This window comes from Humulus lupulus, chromosome 8, assembly GCF_963169125.1.
Source record: "Humulus lupulus chromosome 8, drHumLupu1.1, whole genome shotgun sequence".
NCBI lineage: Eukaryota > Viridiplantae > Streptophyta > Magnoliopsida > Rosales > Cannabaceae > Humulus > Humulus lupulus.
This window is the reverse complement of record NC_084800.1, coordinates 43,842,343-43,863,883: the sequence shown is the minus strand read 5'-3', so window position 1 is coordinate 43,863,883 and position 21,541 is coordinate 43,842,343. Positions and strand designations below refer to the sequence as shown.

Genomic DNA, 21,541 nt, shown 5'->3' with positions numbered 1-21,541 from the left:
AGTTACATTAAGTAATAAAAAAACATGTTTTTCTTTATAAATATAAATGACAAATGTTTTAATAAAAATTAAGATTATATATTATATATTATTATAATAATGACATTTTATAATATTTGAATTTATATTAATATAATTAATAAATATCTATTTTAAATAGCTTTTGAAGGTATATTCTATTAAATATTTGAAATATTTTGTTAAAATAAAAAAAATTGTTAAAACAAAAAATTTCAATTATCTACACATTATTTAAATAGAAGAGATATTTAAAAAATAATAATTGACCTTATTATCTAAAATATCATTAATGTTGTAAAATAATATTTTAAAAATTTGTCAATAATTTTTTTACATAGAAAAATAAATAAATTATTTATTATATTAATTAATTTTTAGTGACATTTGAGAGTGTTGTTAATTATACTTTGTAACGATTTATAAATGTCACTATAATAATAATTTAGTAACATTTTAAACTTTTAGTGACATGGGCATATCTTACATTTGCCACAAATGTCGATAATTTAGAAGTGTCACTAAAGCTAAATACTCAATGTTTGTACTTTGTTGTAATTATACATCCATTTTTTGTTTGTAACAATATTACCTAATGTTACTAAAATAGTGATTTCATTACTATTTCCTCCAATTTCTATGTTAATTGTTGCTTCGTCGTAGAAGTGTCAGCTCGTTATTAGAATTAACATAGAGACACATTTCAATAAGGAACTAACATGTGTTTATTGAGTTAGCAGTTAACAGAGTAACAAAGAAGCTATAGTAACGAAATTACCATTTTGGTAATGTTGAGTAACGTATATACCTACAATAAAGTACAAACATTAAATATTTATACCACCAATTACCTTAACTATTCAAACAACAAAGTAATACAAATATTTTTTTAATGGTTTTTTCAACATTTTTTCTAGGCTTATAAAGATAATATTTATACATTTCAAATTAAAAAAAAAACATATTTATACACAAAAGACATCCCAAGTATATTGGACAAGAATGCACCAATCAAATGACCAAAAGAGAGCATAATAAGAGCACGGGGCCAAGTCCTCGTTGTAGGGATGTCAATGGGCGGGGCGACAACAAAACATGCCCCATTTACTAAATGGGCCAGGGCGAGTCAAACCCGATGGGGCAGCGAGTCGACCTGCTTGCCCCATTAACTCGTTTTTTTATTATTATTTGTGAAAACAAAATAAATTTTCTTAAGTTGTTAAATAATCATTATTCTCTAAAAAAAACGCTCTAAAAACAAAATACAAAACTAATAAAAAAATATCAAATGTCAATTTTTACTTCTCTTTATAATCTAATTATTAAAAAAAAAGTTAGCTTTACACATAAATAACAACAAAATAAGTCACTAAAAAAATCACTAAGACTTTTTAAATATCCAAGTATCAAAGTTTCATTTTCGTTATAAACTTTGATATTTTAAATATATATATATAAATAAGTATACGGGGCAGGTCGGTCTGATCCCCAACTCATCCCGCTCCATTTAATATGGGGCAAAAATTAACCCATTCTGTTTAATGATCCGTTCCATTTAATGCGAGGCAAACTCGTCCAATATTGCCGACCCTACCTCACTGCATGCACAAAATTGCACTTCGGCAAGCTTCAAGTGTCCAACAAACTCGTCGCGGCCTCACCCAATGCTATTGCATTGATCAAACTGTAGCATTTTGAAGATCACTTTGACAGATATAAATAACAACTATAGAGTTTGGCATAAATATTAAAACAACGACACCGATTTAACCATGTAAAATTCAAAACGACTAATAAAATATAAAACGACATTTGAGAACCGATCACACGACAAAAGACGAGATTCGACAATATGAACTAGAAGTTTAGAACAACTACCCTTTACCAAAACAACAAAACCGGTATTTATGTATATATTTTTTTTTTAAACGAAGGCATATAAAAGTTGAAAGGTCAACAAGTTGAAAAACCACGAGGACAACTTCCAAATGACATGCAGAGTGAAAACGACAGTAAATTATATGCAACAACAATACTTTGAAAAATGTAAAAAAATTGATTACCTGACATCAAACGACAAAATAGATAAAACGACACTACCATTTAAACCACAATAACTTAGAAGAAAACATTCGAATGATGAACATAACAAACTGAAAAACTATTATTAAAAAAAATGTCGATTCAAAAGGAAAAAATCCTTTATTTTTTTGTTTTTCTTTATATATATTTATATAATAACACCAAGGAAGTTTAATCCGAAAAACGACAAACATCCTTTGTAGGTAGCACCGATATACAGGGAAGAGACAAATACTAGATGTTTAAGAACAAAACTAAAGTGAAAAACAATATAAAAAATAACTGAACATATAAGAAAAGCGATATAATAAAGGGCATTTTTAATAAGAGAACGACATTATTTTTTAGTGAACGACCATAATATTTAAAATATGAGAATCACTTGCCTTAAAACATTGAATTGAAAAACAAATTAGTTATTTCCTTCTTTTTTTTTTCTTTTTCTGAAGAAACAAATCAGTCCAATTTAAGAGGACAACTGAATGAAAAACACATAGATAAATATATTATTGTTGTAACGTATATAATAAAAATGGGAAAAAACAAATAAATAATAACAAAAATTTGAAGAAAAAAATCGATAATAATAAATCATTTAGAACCAGAACCAATCCTGAAACTAATATTTTTTTTAGCCATGAAGTTATCGATAAATATTATAATGTAGAACATCCTAGAAAATATAAAAATCCTAAAGAAAATTAGGGATATTTTGTAACTAAATAAGTTGTCTTTCCGTTCTAAGAGCATGCACAATTAACCACGAAAATTAAGGACACACTCTTAGAAATCTAGATAACAAATTTATTATAACCTCTAACAAAGATACAATGTCATTGTAAAATGTAACTCCCTTAGCAAAAGTAGATACAATTGCTAAACAATATGTGCACACAATATCCATTTCTAGCCAAAGAATCAATTCCAGATCCACACATTTTGTTTATATAACTGAAAATCAACCTACAAAATAAAATATCATACAAACAAAAGCAACATTAGTTAATGAAATTGAATAAATAATGAAATTTAAAGGACAATAATACTAAATATTAAGACAATTATAAAATTATCCATTATAATAAATAAAACACTATTACAAAAACGGGATTTCCCGACAATTTTTAACTGTCACTATTGAGCAATGACGACAGTCGACTGACAGTCGTATTTGCCTACGCCGACAGTTAATAGGTGTCGCCGTTGCTGGCAACGCCGACAGTTAATACGTGTCGCCGTAACATTAAATTTATATATATATAATAATTTTTCGATATATATTTTTTAAAACTTTTAATTATATTTTTAACAATTGAAGTTTGATATAAATTTAAATAAAAAAATCACTCACATAATTAATTATTATTACCATAACTTGTAAAAAAATTATATTTATCATAATAAAAATTCATATAAATACAACATTTATTCATACAATTGAAATGTAAATAATACATCAAATCTCCATGAGACTAAATAATTCTCAATAAAATTTCATTATTCTCAATGTAAATAATACATCAAATCCTCTCTGTACATAATTCTTACAAGCAAGAAAGAAAATAATACCCAACAACTTGAAGAAGAATTTCTTGTTACCTTGGTTCTCTTATATAATTGCCTTTGTTCTCTTAAATATCAAAGTAGAGTTTTAGCCTACAATACATAATAAACACCAATTCTGTTTCCAGCCACCTCCGAGCCTAACTTCGTCCTCCATGAACGGCAACATCGCAAGCCCAGTCCCGCCCTAAGCGAACACAACCCATTATTTCAGTATAATAGCAAGCACAGGTCGAACTCACGAGGACTATCGTTCACTTTATTATTCAAGAATTAACACTAAAACTTAAAAGGGGATTTTGATTTTTCAACTCAAAATTAAAATAACATAAACTAGAAAGCAAAATAAAGATTGAGATTACGATATTAAGAAACAGTTAAAGATTAATCTCCACCCTCAACAATCATTCCTAATCACTAATAATAAATATTATTCTAATTTCTCAATTAAACTATTAACCCCGCAGATAATGCTGAAGCAGTCAATTATCTCAGTCTCCCTATTATAAGTAATCAAGGCGAAGCGCTCAATAATTAACTCTTTTATCTAAGTAATAAATCTATGAAGCATACAATCTATTTAACTTAGATAAAGCATTAAGTTCTATGGAAACAAGTTAATCTAGGCAATAAATTAATGAAGCATATAATTCATTTAACCTAGGTTCTATTTTTCATCACAATCAACAATTCTTTTGACTTAACTATCAATTGCAATTTATCACACACACTTAGAATCCTAAACTATTAGGTGAGTAGTAATTTTAAGACGACAATTGAATAATGTAAAACCTTAATTAGTTGGCTACCTAACAAGAAATTACAAAATTCATAACATTCAATTGGAAAAATAGAAACAATCTAATATTGAGAGAAATTGAAGAACAATATTCATTATTAATAATCAAGAATTCATGTCTTGGGTTTTGAATTAACCCTTAACCTAAAAAGAATCTACTCCATAATTGTAATCATAATCACAAACATAATTATAATTAAAATTATAGAGGTTAAGGAAAGAAAAGAAACTAGATGGATGAACAAGATTGTTGTCGCGCTGTAGTCTTCTCTCCAGCCCCTTCAGAGTCTCTTTTTCTCTCTAAACCGTAATAAAAAACTCCTAAAATTAACCCTAATAATTATTTATAGTCTCAATTAAATTCTAAATAAAAAGAAATAAAAAAATCTGAAAACGACGTCGCGAGCCGCGGCCTGAAAAATGCGAGCCGCGACCTAGAACGAAATCTGTCCCTCAGGCAGTGGCCTAGCACCCTAGGCAGCAGCCTGAGTTTTATGCGCAGCGGCCTGTCTGAAAGAAAAAATTCTGAAAGTGCAATTTCCATTTAAAGTGCCGTGGCCTGAGTTTTTTGAGCCGCGGCCTACCTCCAAATTCTTCAATTCATAATCTTAGAAAGCTTCCACATTGCCATCACTTCCACATTTCAATCCCGAAAGCTTTGAATACTCCTAAAACTTTATTTTAACTACACTTTCCATCAAAATGTCAGATTTATCATCATAAAATGCAACGTAGAAAATATGTTGTAGAATCATGAAACTTAGTTAAAACTATTAAAAATGTTATCATAACACCATCCAAGCATAGAAAAACTTAACAAATATTAATATAAAAATGACATTATCAGTCTCGAATTAACTGTCGGCGTTGGGGTCAATAACGACACATTTTATCTGTCGGCATTGGTCTAGAATTAACTGTCGGTGTTGGGGTCAATAGCGACAATAAAAATCAACGGTGACAATTATTAGCTATCGACGTTGGTCTCTATGCCTACAGTTTTTAACTGTCGGCGTAGAGTCATGCTAAGCAATTACGACAGTCAAGAGAGTTGACTGTCTTAGTTGGGTGTTGGGAAAGCCCAATTTTGTACTAGTGAAAGAAAAAAAAAACTTATATATGAAGTATAACTCTTGTCAATAGCATCGTTAAAGTCACACATTTTCCTTGGATAATAAAACAATCTAATATATCATATAAAATTGGATTGGAGTAGTCGAGTGGATATCCTTTTTATGATCTAGAGATAGAGATAAGTTTCTTTTATTAATAATATATAAATATCTATACTATACTCATGTATAGTAGTAAACAAAATCAAACACAAGCATATTATAACATTAGCTTCACTGGCCATATACACTAACGGCATAATTCAGACCAGGATATACATAAATAAGTGTTTTGGAGATTTATGCAATGAATTTTGTTAAAGTTGATAGATGGGAATGAGTTTATAATGAGTCATGAGTCATGAGTCATTGAGTAGTGGTATTTTTTTTATGAGATACATATACAATAACATCAATCAATTAAGTCTTAAAAAAAAAAAACAAGTCAGGCTAACAATGATTGGTTTTTTGAATTTTTTAAATACAAAAATAAAAATAATATTTTTATTTTTGTTTTTTTATATTTAAAAAAATAAAAATGTTTAGTAATTATTTTTATTTTTTGTTTTTAAAATCAAAAAATAATAAATACTTTTGATAATTTTTATTTTTATTTTTTATTTTTTATTTAACCATATAAAATGAGGTGTTGATTTAAAGAAGAGAAGAAAAAAAATGAATAGTCGAAAACGGTTTAAAAAATTTCAAAAGTGCAAAAATTTTATTTTCAAAATTTAATGAATTTTAATTAAAAAATTTAAAAATAATAAATAAAAATAGAGTTAGCAAATATTGTTTTATATTTAATTATTAAATTTTTAATTAATTAAATAAAAAATTAATTTTTTAAGTGTTACTAACCATACATAGTTTCTATCAAATGTAGGACTCAAAAGTAGTAATCAAGGTTTCTGCAAAATGATCATAAGAAAACAAAATTATCACAAAAGTAGTAAAAATTATTTATTTGTAAAACGACCTTTATGATTGTTCTAAGTGACTATCAAAGAGATTCTATTTACTATAGGATAATTTTATACGGCACTACAAAAAGTGTGCACTTTTTTTTATAGTTATAATTTAATAATGGATATTGTAGTTATTTATAAACCTATTTAAAATTTTTAGAAATTCTAATTAATTTATTGTGACAAAAACAACATTTTGTTTCACATCAGTATATATATATATAAAATATTTGGAATATTTAAACTTTATTTTTGACAATTTAAATTATTAAATTTTTTTTAAAATATATGTAATATTCTAAATAACTAAAATATACACTATTATATAATATATTTTTTAAAATTATAAAATGTTGATGGTTTGATAAGGCCTTGATTTGGGCCAGTCTTAATTAGGCCTTAATTTATAATGATTATAGGACGTTACTTTAATCAGCATTTGAAGAATATACGCTTCTTGTCTGGAAAAAAAAAAGAAGGAAAAAAAGATAGTATATCAAGTTAGCTTTGGAAAATTATTGCTACTTTGTCTGGAAAAAGGATAGTATGGGTTTTGATTTATCATTCTGCATATTGACTTTGGTTCATTTTTATCTTTTAATTTTTTTTAAGGGGACGGACGGTGACCCGTTTTATATATTATTTTACGCAAAATATTTAAATAAAATATTATATCCTTTTTTATAAGAAAACAAATAATAACTTCTCAATTTAAAAAAATCTGAAAAGAAAAAGCACAACAGTATATTGATATGATGACTAGAAACTAAAAACTTCAGGAGTCACACAAGTCAGAATAAGAGCTTAGCTAACATTTATCTTGTTGTAAGGGCCCTACAAATTTAGAGATATGAATATGATTACGTTTTGACCAGTATTTTCAGAAGTGAAAGAAACAGTATATATAGAAATAGTGAGAATTGGCCCACCTTTTAATGTATGTAGATGAGTTTTTTGTGTCAGTTTATTATAAACATTAATACCTTATTATCCAAGCTATGGGCTCTTCTTCATAATATTTATTAACAATCCCATTTCGGAATCTGATTCATCTTTATTGCTCAGATATGCAAATTTGTCGTACTGAAATTGAAGATTTGTTACCAAGTTTCCAAATGTTCCCCATGCTTGAGATATAAAATTAACTACTCTAATAACTCAATTTATTATTTAATTTCAACTGAGATTCAAATACATTAATTCACTCTTGAATGTACAACTAACGCCTGTTGTTCTAAATTAATAAATGTTTATTAAGGCATGTGAATGCCTTAAATCATACATTTAGTCATTTACTTCGGTATTTGTCGGTGCTTATAGGTTAAGTTAAGGCTGAGTTAAACTCATGTTGATATAATAATATATATACATATTTTGCTAATAATTAGCGCACACACATATATATACACATATTAATTAAGGAAAGTACTACTAATTAACTTTAGTTACATGGAATTTAAATTCATATAAATATATAATATTAGCTGGAGACATTTGTATTCAATAAAGCTGTTTAATTACTTGTAACTTTTGGTCCCAGCAAAACAAATTAAAATCATTGAGTGCAGTCTTGAAATTTTTTTATTTTTTTGTCAGTTCTTGGTTTCTGGATACAATACGTGGATAATTTGCTGTCCAAAAATTCCATGTATATGGCTGTAAATACTGATTATATGCTCCCTTATTGGGGCTCAATAGGAGCAAAAGTAGCTCATTTTTATTCTTTGTTGGGTCTTGGATGTACTAATTCACTGCATTGACACTGGCAGTGAGCAGTATAGCAGTTTAACCACCAATTCCTGCCCTCACCATTATTCTATTCCAGATCATCGAAAATAAATAAATTAATTTACGTAAATAATGAGCTAGCTAGTACAACACAATAAACAAATGACCATTAATTATATTTAGTAGTGTAGAAATTTTTAATTTTAATACATCTTGCTATGCATGTATAAAATCATTTTTCTTTGGTTAAGACCACATACTTCCAAAACCTTTCGGCTTAGACTTTTTGACAGATTCTTCTTGCTTTTATCATTTTTAAAATGTTATTTGTAACTGTTCTATAATATTTTATTAGTTGTGACTTGTAAATTTGCATCTATAAAGAAATTATGTAGGAAGGGAATTGGACTCATAAAACTGCTCAAGGATAAAAAATCAATAAAATTTCCTTTCTGGAGTTATTTGGAATATAAAAAACATATGGCCATTGGGATAACAGTAGAGGACAATGAGGAAACTTATTTACAAAGTACATGAATTTTTACTCATAGAATTTATCGTTTAAAATTAATATAATAAGTTTTGATTTATATTTTTAATCAACTTGGTCGAATGATATATTATATATTTCGATGTGTAAACTTCCAACTATGCGTATAAATATATATGGGATATATTTAATAGAAACAAAATTATACACTAATTAAAATGATTACACAATCATTAGATAAAAAAATCAATTAATTAAAATAAATAAAATCTAGATATATGTATATATAGCTCCTGTATTTTTTATTTGGTTTAGTTTTGTAACTTTTTTTTTGTAGTTTTTTAACTTATCTACAATTAGAAATATCAGTCTAGCCACATAGTTAATTTAGTCCCATTAAAAAAAGGATAAATTTATCTTTGCACATATATAGGATAAAATTATTCTAAGTTTTTCAATGAAATTTATCCAATCTAATCCTAATTTTTAAATGTGGCCTAATTTTTTTTGATTGAATAATGTTTATTATTATGGTCGGTTTCTTTTTACGTAGTTTGATTTTATATTGGGGATGAAAAGGGTACTTTGATTAAAATGTATTACTATAATATTAATTTAATTAATCGACTTGCAAAACACATGTAATATATAAGATCCATACGTATAAACCTTTTACTCTATATTTTTATTTTGGATGACTTTTATTTTTTAATATCACAACACAAGTAGTGATTACTCACTAAAGATCACAAACGCTAACATTTACAATCTATTGGCTAAATTGGCCATGCATGCACTTATTTTTAATTAACACGCACTTGTAAGTTACCTACTATACTATCTTTCTTGCATGTATAAAAAATTGTGAAGTAATTGTAATTAAATCTCTATCTAATGAGACAAACCAGTCACTCATTCTTAAGTATGAAAGTACTTGTCATATTTTTTGGGTCCTACTTTATATATATATATATATGCATTTATTTATACAGCTAAAGTAGTGCACACATGAACTGTTTATGTGATGCCCTACAGTTGGCCACCCAACAAAAACAGACCAATATTTGTGGTTTTGCTCCTTTTATATAGTGAGGTGATATCTATTATATAGAACACTTGCCTTTTTATTCTTTAAGTATAGTCTCCTATCCTCTATGGCATTATTCAGATGAACATGAAACCCTACACGAGACTCATGCCACCCAACCTTTGTTGTTTTTGCTCAATATAACTCTCATGTGACCCACACGTGTCTAATTTTGTAAATGTCATGAGAACTTTCATTTCACCAATCAACAATTGTTTATTGTATTTTATTTTATATTAATTTGCTTTCCCAACAATTCGTCTCATGCGATCCATTATTAAAAAATACAGATCAACCATCGCTCACATGGACCAACCTGTAGATATCGAATAGAACCATTTCGAAATTTTAATCATATAACTATAGAAATATATATATATATATATATATATATATAGAGCGCTATGGGGTTCCAATAATTCAAAGCCTTATGTTCCATATTTCCATTATGTTATTCAAGGTGAAGACAAATATGTTACTTATCACAACTTTTATATATTAAGTTTTCTATTGGTTTATATATTTTATTTGTTTTCTAAACCAATCAAAGCTCAATTAGAGACTCCTAGAGCATGCACTCCTAGTAGCTAGGGTGAGGAAAAAAATAGACTTGCCAAAGCTATTTGGTTTGATTATTAAAGAAAAATAATGCATTAATTAATTTCTTATTAGTAACTTTTCTTCAACTCTTTCAACAAATTAAACATTAGATCAAGCGACCTTTGTTCTCATCCAATAAGCACCAAATAAGGTCACCACATGTCATATATATATATATAGATATATTTATATATAGGGATAGAGAAGTCCAAGAAAGAATTACAGAAAGAGGTTGGTTACACATCACCATCTGTTCAGCCTCAAAATAAGCGAAATCGTTGATTATCTATCCAACTTTTTTTTTTTGGATTTTTTAAAAAATATTTTTCGATATTATTTGATTTTAGTTTGTATGAAAGTTTTTTTTTTCGATGATAAAAGCAATTATTCCACCATTTTTTATGGTTTTAACAGCGTTTTCTAGTTGTTGGAGTAGGAGTAGGAGAGCATATATGTATAATATAGTGGTCATAGGTATTGTCTTAAAATAATTATAGTTCACTTGGACCTCGATTCATGGTGTTTAATGTTGTTATATAAGGAGTATATATGTATTTTATCATCCTCTCTATTTCTTTTTAAATATAATTAAAGCGAGAGATCACCAACAACATAAGCCAAGTGGATGATCCTCATTAGGAGCCAGCCAATAAGATGTAGAGATATTTTGAAATGTTTTAACAGTATATATTGATCTTTCTCATAATTTTAATTTAGCATTAATTTACGTATGTATGTCCACCCCTTTCATGTTTATTTGTATCAACTGTTTAATTAATGTTAATAAATAAGATTATAAAAAAATCACCACATAACAATGTCTTTATCTTAGTCCACAATGCAAACCAATATTTTAAGGGAATAAAGTTGAGCACGCGCTTTGGTCACTCATGTTAATAGTACATAAACAAACAATTGAAACAATGGCAAAAAAAAAAGAGGTAGATGGATGGTATTGTTATTTCATAAATTCTTCGAATGGGTCACCAAATATTCCATCTTTTTTATCTTCTTGTAGTCAAACGTTTCTGCATACCTGCTTATATTAAATTTCTCAATTATGTAAATTAATTGTTTTTCTTTCCTGATTTTAAAAAATAATAATAATAATACAGAAGCTTATCCAAATTACATATCTAAATAAAGTATTATTTCCATATCCAGCTTGGAAGTAGCAGGTATCACATGAGACATGACACTCAGTACTACTCCCTTCATTGGTGACTATATCTGATATTGTCATTAATACCTTTGTTATTTCACTCTCTCTCAATCATATATTAACAGCTTTTAATGCATATTGATTGTTGTGTGTGATTCTTTCATTTCTTCCTTCAGAATTGTCACATGCATGAAAACCCAACTTTTGTACCATATTTTAGAAAGTGCCTATCTCACATGGAATAGAAGAAGCTTCCCCTTCCTTTAATTATAGCTTTTTGTGCCTAGAATTCACTAATTGTTGGACTCTCGTATCTTTAGAAGTACTACTTATTCACATGACCAAATCTATCTAGCACTCCCAAGTGAAAAACACTTTCTAAGAAAGTATTGCATAACACTAGAGTAGTGCTGCCCTTTTTTTTAATTAATTTTTTTTGGGGGTGTTGGGGGTTGCTTGATTCCCTTCCACATTTTCTCGACTACCTCATCCATAAATATAATATATATGTATTTATATATACCTTAGTCTTCATAGCTCTTTCCATTGTAGTCCATTCAAACCTTTACCTCTCCCAATAAAAACTTGACCTTTAGCTCCCCTGTTTCTCTATCTCTCCCTTTCTCTCTAGTGTCACTACTCACTAGTTCAGTTGTTTTCCTTAGTTTCTTTCACATCTGGGTTTTGAAAGAAAAGACCAAACCACTTGGTTTTAGGCTCTAATATTTTTGGTCAGATTTGTGTTGGTGAAAAATGGGGAGGCTCAGCTTTGGCAGGTTATTAGATTGTCTTTGCCTTTCTTCTTCTGGGTCAAACTGTTTTTGCATGGAATTCCAAGACGATCATGAGTTTGAGAAAACCTCATTACTCACAACCAGTGAAAAATCCCAGATGCTCAGATTGAAGGACGCTGTTTCTGGAAAGCAAACTTTGGCTTTTCAACTGAAGCCTAAGGTAGTAATATAACTCTTTCTTCTTTTTTCTTATTCATACAAATTTTACATAAAATATTTTTGGCATACTTTCTTCTCAATGATGTTGTAATACTAAGAAATATCATGCCTCAACAGATGGTCATGCTAAGGGTTTCCATGCATTGTAATGGCTGTGCTAAAAAAGTTGAGAAACATATCTCAAAGATTGAAGGTACTGAACCAATTTTTATGATGTTTGTGTCTATCTCTTGACTAGATTAATTGCTCTTCAAAAAACAACTTATTTCTTTTTTTGTTGTGTGCCTGTAATGAAACAGGGGTGACCTCGTATAAAGTTGATTTAGAATCCAAGATGGTGGTCGTCATTGGAGACATTCTTCCTTTTGAGGTGCTAGAGAGTGTCTCCAAGGTCAAGAATGCAGAGCTTTGGACCAATCCTCCATCCTCGTGAAAAGACAATGACATCATGATTTTTCTTGAGGCTTACAATTCCAATATTCCAGGCATCCAAACAGGGTACCAAGAAGCCAAGAGAAACTTAAGGGACAGCTTCATTATTCTATTATATAGATATATGGATACATACATTTGGAAAATGTCTTATATTTTCCCACTTGTGCAGAAGAATACAGAATATGAGCCTACAATTTCACAGGCCTCTTGAATGTTATTAGGCTCTGCACTGGGGTTGTGTAATTTTGTATATGCAGCAATAGTTGTATGAGGACATTATTTGGCCACTATATTTGAATGGCTATTTATGTTTTATCTGTATTTATATTTGCAAAATTAAGCAGTTTCTCTTTAGATCCTTCTTTCTGTGTAATAGTGAAGCAAAAAACTTCAAGCCATACTCAGATTTTGTTTTTGAGTATGCATGCAATGCACAGTTGACTTGTTTGTTTTTGAGATTTGCTCTTATAAGTTTTAGAAACCATAAACTTAGGCTTCTTGAATACTATTGTTTATGATATAATAATATATTATTACATAATCACATGGGTATTGATATTGCTGTCTGAACCTCAATTCAAAATTCGGATATTCTCAAGAAAAAGAAAAGGCAAACATGATAGATAGTCAAGTAGTCCAATACAAGTCCAACCTATAATTTTACATGATTATGAGTGGAGTTCAATGAACTGTGTCTGTGGTTTAATCCTACTGTTGGTAGGTTGGAGTGGGTAGAGTTACTGATCTTTACCAACTAGTACAGAAGAAAAGAAAACACAAACTTAAATGATAATATATGCACATTATTTAAAATAACACAAATCAGATGATATGCTCAGATAAAAAGTGTACTAAATTTTTTACTCAGACAGCTTGGTATATTTATTATCAAAATCAATGCCAGTAATTAACAACAACAAAAAAATGCACGAAGCCACTTAAGTTATAAGAAAAAAAATCTGTAAAATATTCTAGAGTAAAATAAACTTGAAAAATGAGTGATATAAACGTTGAGGCATTAAAAAGAAAGAAAACCCACTAAAAATTGTAAAGTTTGACGATCAAAATGATTTGAAATTATCAATTGCGGATGAAGAATAAAAAGTTATATCCTCATGCTCAAGAAAACTTCTATTATAAGAAGATAATAAAACGACAATCAAGATTGGAACTATTTCCAGCAGTTATGATCACAGGTGGACCCAAATGAGTCCTAATGGCAGCTAATAATTCTTTTTTGAATTTATACGTAATTTATTATATATTTTATTCTTTTTCTCTTATATATTTATATCAATATACTTCTTCAAACATATATTTTTTGTGCCCATTAATTTATTTATTATTAATGTACGCTCTTATTGTTAAAATTTTATTTTTCAAATGACATCCTATAATTATAAACATACAAATTTTACCCTCAAAATTTATATTAAATGATATGTTGAATGGCTGAGTTTGAACCAAGCTCTTTGTTAATATCACCAGAGGATTATAATGTGACAAGTTTTTTTTTTTATATCAATATAATGTTAAAATTATGTGGCACTTGGTCCCACTATTTGCATGTTATAATATTGGGAGTGTCGTTTTTCAAACCAGTTGTATGCCTATCTATGACAGTATTACTATAGTCTATAAAATAAACTTTTGTTCTTTTTTTCAAAAACGGTACACAGATAAGTAATGGAAGTTGAAAAATGGATCCAATTAGTATGGTTCGAGGATCGTTGAGATATAGAGGTTAATTAAATGGGAACATCAATATAAATTAATTAGTCCGTGAGGTGGCTATCCATACCTAAATCGACGAACTTACTATAGAATTTTTTTATATTTTATTTCTTTAAATTTTGGTTTATTTATTTTACTTATTCGAAAGATCTTTTCTATACAAAAAAAAAATGCTTAGGTAAAGAATTTTTTTGTTTTAATTCAATACTTTAACAAAATATTATAAATATCTAACCAAAATGTTCTTAATGCCGCCATCTGTCCAATTAAGCTCTGGACATCCTTGTGCTTCCGAGGTGAGGGCGTATCTATCAATACCTTAATTTTGTCAGGATTAACCTCTATCCCCCGTGCATTTATTATAAATCCAAGGAACTTTCCCGAAGACACTCCGAACGAACACTTTTGTGGGTTAAGTTTCATATTGTACTTTTGAAGTACAATATAGCACTCTGCGAGATCATCCACATGGTTATCGTTATGTTTTGATTTGACCAACATATCGTCAACATAGGCTTCCATGTTATTTCCTATCTACTTGGCAAAAATCCTGTTTACCAACCTTTGGTACGTGGCTCTAGCGTTTTTGAGCCCGAAAGGCATGACATTGTAACAGTATAACCCTTTGTCAGTCACAAAGCTTCTGTGTTCCTGATCTGGTGCATGCATGGCGATCTGATTATATCCAGAATAAGCATCCATGAATGACATTATGCCATGACCTGCAATGGCATCTACGAGCTGATCTATCCAAGGTAAGGGGAAACAGTCTTTATGGCATGCCTTGTTAAGATCCGATAGTCGATAAAGGTTCGCCATTTGCCGTTGGGCTTTGGGACCAACACCGGATTGGCGATCCAATCAGGATAAAATCCATCTCGTATGAATCGATTTGCTTTTAACCTATCGACCTCTTCCTTGAGGGTCTTCTTTCTATCATCATCCAGGAGTCTTCGTTTTTGCTGCTTCGGGGGGAAGCTCTTGTCAATATTGAGTGCATGGCTCATGACATTCGGACTAATTCCTACCATGTTCGAGTGTGACCATGTAAACACATCCTGGTTTTCCTTTAAGAAACAAATTAATTGCTATCTTTCCTTTTCATAAAGATTCTTACCCACCTTCACCACCTTCGTGACATCTAATGCATCGAGCTCAACTTCCTTGAGCTCTTCCAGAGGTTCGAGATCGACCCTCTCGTCTACTCTAGGATCGATCTCCTCATCAATTTCGAAAACAACTTCATTTATTTCTTGAATAACCACCAGTGCTTGCGCCCTTGTCAGACTTTTTCCTCGTATGGAAATGTTGTAGCACTCCCTTCCTGCGAGCTGGTCTCCCTTTAGCGTCCTAATGCCACTAGAAGTCGGAAACTTGATGGCCAAGTGCCTAACGAATGACACTACCCCCAACCCAATTAGGGCGGGTCTCCCAAGTAGTACGTTGTAGGCCAACGAGAGGTCCACCACTACAAACTCCATCATCTTGGTTACTGAGACTGGATAGTCTCCCAAGGTTACGGGGAGTTCACTGGATCCCATACAGGCAGTCCCTTCTCCTGAAAAATCGTACAATGTTGTTGCACATGCTTTCAAATCGTGAAGCGCGAGTCCCATCTTTTCTAGAGTGGCCTTGTAAAGGATATTCGCCGAGCTCTCATTATCAATCAGGACTCGACGTACCCTCTTGTTCGCGAGTTGGGAGAGTAATGACCAGGGGGTCGTTATGAGGAAATTGGACGTGTGATGCGTCCTCTTCGGTAAATGTTATGGGCTGAGTCTCAACCTTCTGTTGTTTTGGAGCTCGTGGTTCAGGTTCGTAAGGAGAGCCGTCTTCGGTTTTGAGCTCGTTTACGTATCTTTTATGGGCGTTCCTGCCCAAGCCTGTAATATGAGGTCCCCCCGAGATGGTTACTACATCCTCTCCATCAATCGGAGGGGGTCTCTCATCCTCCTAGGCTTAGGAGTTATTGTGTTGGGCAGGTTGTGCAGTTGCTGCCCTCTGACTTGTTGAGGCTTGATTGGGATTTCGGTTTCTGATGTACTGGCCAAAATATCCCCTCGAGATCAAACCTTCGATCTCATCCTTCAATTATCGACATTCATCGGTCGTATGTTCGATGTCTCTATGGAATCTATAGTATTTGTTTGAGTCCATTTTTGCCTTATGATTCTGCATGGGGCGAGGTCGTCTAAACAGAACCTGGTTCTCATTGGCCAGGTAAATATTCTCCCGAGTCTCATTGAGCTCGGTATACACTTTATATACGGAGAAATATTTATCCCCTTTCTTCTTTTTTCCTCCATCAGTCTCGGGGTTATTCCCTTCGTTCTTTTTCCTTTTAGAAGGGTTATCCCCGGAGGGTTTTCAAGTTGATGGGGCTGTCGTGGTCGAGGTCGAGGCAGAGTTCACATTTGTCGTTGTAGTTATGGATTGAGATGTTCGGTTTAACGTTGGCCTCGCCTCTTCCACATTGACAAACCTCTGGCCCTCCGATTTAACTCGGTTAGTGACCTAATAGGTTTCCTTTGTAAATCTTCCCAAAAGGGACTTTGTAACACCCTGGTTACCCCAGGACAGTTACTGTGAACGGTGAACCGGAAATTTAACTTGCTACCCGAGTTCTTTGGTTAAAAACGTGCTTCTAAGTGTTATTAACAGGCTAAGGTGGAAAACCAATCAAAACGAAATGATATATTTTATTTAAAACATAAAACTGTTCATGGGCCCATTAAAACGTATACAAGTTATTTACAACTCAAAATGGTCATTACAATTTCAAATTTACAAACCCGCTGACCTAAGCGGCAAAAATAGGGTAAACCCCCTAGTTCCTCTGAGAACTCCTTGGTCGTGGTGGACAAGCGGTCGCATATGTACACAACACCACCTAAGCTCTCCACTCAAGGCTGGGTGAGCTTTTCTTTCCCTTTACTTGCACCACATAGCACCCATGAGCCAAGACCCAACAAGAAAACACAATACAGCATGATATAATATCAACAATGATCATAATAATCATTCGGGACTTTCAGTCCAAAACAGGTAAGTGACAAAGGAAAAGTCACTAAGGTGGGTACAACTCCCTTTAGCCATGTGACGATAGGGTCACCGGGGCTTAACAGATAAGTGAACCTTTCACTAGCTTAAACAGGATAGGTGCATGATAACTAGTCACCAACACAACCTTCCTCATGACTCTAGAGTCATAACTATGGAACACTGTTCCCTAGCCATGTGACAAGCAGTCACCTAGGCCTTTGGCCCTGGTTCTGAGTAACTAGTCTTAGACTAGCCAAGCGCTTATAGGTTTCATCGACCTTAGGGTCAGTCCAACATTAATGTCTTAGAGTCATTCAATGCTGGTATCGATTAGATCTAATCTTCATTCGGCCTCGCGTTCAAGACCCTTATGCCATTTCTGACTCTTAGGTCAATATCCCTGACTAGTCAGTACCATAGACAAGTAACCAATATCCACTAGCATTTAATATGCAATCAATGTCCACATTTATCAACCAACATGCCTCAACAACAATCATGCATGTCATATACACAGGGTGCAGTTTTCTTACCTTAGGTTCGAGCGAGAAATAATATAAGAACGACCCTTGAGAATGATCAACCTTTAGATTCCTTAGCGGTTATCTAATCATAACCAATTATAATCCATTAATAAAGTAAATCAATAAATGGTTCACAATCTAAAACCACACTCCCGGGACCATTCCCGCACTCTCGGGACTCTTAATCCACCCAACCGGGGCAAAGGAACCAAACCCTGAGCCTTAAAAGTCGTTCCGAGCCCTAAAATAGGCTTGCTGGAAAATGAACCAGCACCGCAGCCCTATTAAATGGCGCTGAGGCGATATTTCAAGTCAGAGAGGCCCATCTCTCTATCCTGCCTAGCACTGCTGCGCCTGGAATGGCACTGCTGCGCCAATTACAGACCAGAATCTTTCAGGTTTTCCCTCCTTGCGATTTCCCTTGAAACCAACCCTCCAAACCAATCCCAAACATCCAATTCAACCCCTAAACTTCATCTACATCACACCCTCATCAAAACCTAATCAATTTTACACAAAAACATCCCTTAATTCCCAACTAGCCACACCAAATTCTCTAAGCTGAAAACTATAAAGAAAAACAGAGTATAGCTTAAAATTCTTGGATGAAATCCTACCTCAAGTTGGATTTGAGTCCTTTCCAATAGATGAACTAAGTCTATAGCCTCCAAGCTTTGATTTCCTAGCTTGATTCTTCAATTTGGGACCAAAAACTTCAAAGGAGGAAGGAGAGAAAATGATGAACGGTTGAAGGAGAAGAGTGCTCTGTTTTGGGTAAGCTTCAACAACCCAAATGCTGATATATATCTTAGGGGTGAAATGACTATTTTGCCATTAGGTCATTTAAAAGTTTCTAAAAACTCCTAAGGGTAAAATCGTCATTTCCAACCTATTTCCTTAATCATAATTAACACCATCCAATTCCCGCTATTATCGATATTCTCAAATACCAATAATTCATATCTCGTTACCCTTTTATTCCCGGCAATGCTCTAATCATTAAATCATCCCGAGATTCTCCCCGAGCCTCGAACTTAATCCCGTTATGACTAAACTGCTACTTGATATTCAAAGATCGTCTCATGCCGAATAGCTCGAACAAATCCACATTATAATGTGGCCTCAACAATATATCACCGACATGCATACAAATATACAATTACGCCATCAACGGGCCAAATTACCAAAATACCCCTGTCTTGAAATATGAACCCACATGCATGCATTTAACATCATATTATAATATAATTCACATAAACATGCATATAACAATTTTATGGCATAATAAATCAATTATGGCCCTCCCGGCCTACTAATCCAACCATTAAACCACATTAGGGATTTCGGGGCATTATAGACTTCCTCACAAAATACCAGCTCTAACGGCCATCAGATGACCACTATCATCGACATTTCGAGCTCGGGCCACTTCTAGGTTAAACCTCGTAAAGTCACTCTTTAGCGACTCGTCTTGCTTTTGTCAGACATTAGTTAAGGCTGAGGCTTTCGGGCCTGATGCCAACTATAGCTTTAAATTGCTTCTTAAATTCTCTAGCTAATTGATCCCAGGACGTAATCAAATGTCTTTGAAACTTCTCAAACCAGTTTTTTGTTGGTCCTGTAAGAGTGGCTGGAAACAACATACATCTTGTAACGCCCCAACTCCTGGGACAGTTACGGTGTGCCTTGTAAACAGTGCTAAACTCGCTAATCGAGTCATTTGGCCAAAATCGTGAACTAAGTATGATTAGCGGTTTAGGGATTAAAAACTTTGGTTAAGATGTAACGTTTCACTAGAACGTTTAACATATACATTGGGATCCCGAAAATATAATTTCAGAGTCTATTACAGAAAATATTTACAACAGGCCGTTCTAAGCGGCAGAACAGGGTCCAACCCTAGTTCCACTTTAAACCTCGGCCGTGGCGGACGAGCAGCTGCATATGTACACATCATCACCTAAGCTCTCCAACTCAAGGATGGTCCAGCTTCCTCTTGCCTTTACCTGCACCACGTAGCACCTGTGAGCCAAAGCCCAGCAAGAATACACAATAAAGCGTGGCATAGTCTTAGCAACGATCATAATAACCATGTAGGACTATCAGTCCAAACAAATAGGTGACAATAGCCAAAAGTCACAATAGTGAGCATCGCTCCTTCTAGCCATGTGACGATAGGGTCACCAGGGCTTAACTGACAAGTGATCCCTTCATAAGTTTGATTAGGACAGGTGCATGGTGAATGGTCACCAACATAACCTTTCTCCCGACCCTAGAGTCGTGCAATGGAAAACGTCCCTTGGCCATGTGACAAACAGTCACCGGGGTCATATACCTTGGCCATAAACATCTGGTCATAGACTAGGCAAGCGCTTATAGTTCTCATTGACCTTCCAGTTGGTCCAGCACTAATACCCCATATGAGTCATTCAATGCCGACCTCGATTGGATCCAATCTTTATTTGGCCCGGCGTTTACAACGCACTGCCACCTCTGACCCTTGGGTCGGTAAAGCACGACCAGTGCTCAGCCCGTGGTGAACTTAACTAATAAGTCACAGCTCGTGTCTGGGATACTACCTCCCACCATGTCCGGGCATCATCCCGCAGTACACATGTAGCACAGATCACCCTATCGTGACCTACCAGTCCCATACTATCAAGAATGGAGCTGATCATGCCCATCCATTGCTCAGCTCTGAATGGATCTAGGCCTCCCTCGAAGACTGGAGGATAAAACTTCAGGAATCTTCCACAGAGAAATTCCCATCTATTCTCAACCCTAGGCTGAGCTGAAACTGATGCCACCCCTGGCATAGGAAAGGAAGAGGTACCACCCAACAGACTCCGCTGTTGCTTCAAATACCTGATCTCTTCTTCCTGCCTCTGCAATCTTAATTGCAAGTCTGTAAGCGTCTGCTGAACATTCAAAGATGCAGACAAAGAACTGATACCCTGGCTGTAACTCCCAGCCCCTGTATAACTATCACCAGGCCTCATAATCTGCCTAGAATATAAACCTGCTGATTCAATCTGTAATCAATAACTTGACCCATTAGTCACAACAACCATATCAAGGGCTTTTCCCACGGGATACATCTTACCACACCACAATCATAATCCACTTGCAGTGCTACAAACATGCCCATGGCATTCATACATACTCATAACCTCTGCTCTTCCAATACTCAACCATGCCTCAAACCCCAGCATGCAAATAACACAATTATATATATTCACAGAGC

General features: G+C 32.9%; 1 protein-coding gene across 1 annotated transcript; it reads left to right on the top strand.

The window, feature by feature from the left end:
• The first annotated feature begins 11,989 nt into the window (after positions 1-11,989).
• Positions 11,990-13,453, top strand: LOC133797004 (protein SODIUM POTASSIUM ROOT DEFECTIVE 2). The gene is made up of 3 exons (XM_062234746.1): positions 11,990-12,563; positions 12,680-12,755; positions 12,862-13,453. The coding sequence occupies exons 1-3, from the start codon at positions 12,363-12,365 to the stop codon at positions 12,993-12,995; spliced, it is 411 nt and encodes a 136-aa protein (XP_062090730.1). The 5' UTR covers positions 11,990-12,362; the 3' UTR covers positions 12,996-13,453.
• The last annotated feature ends 8,088 nt before the right edge of the window (positions 13,454-21,541 follow it).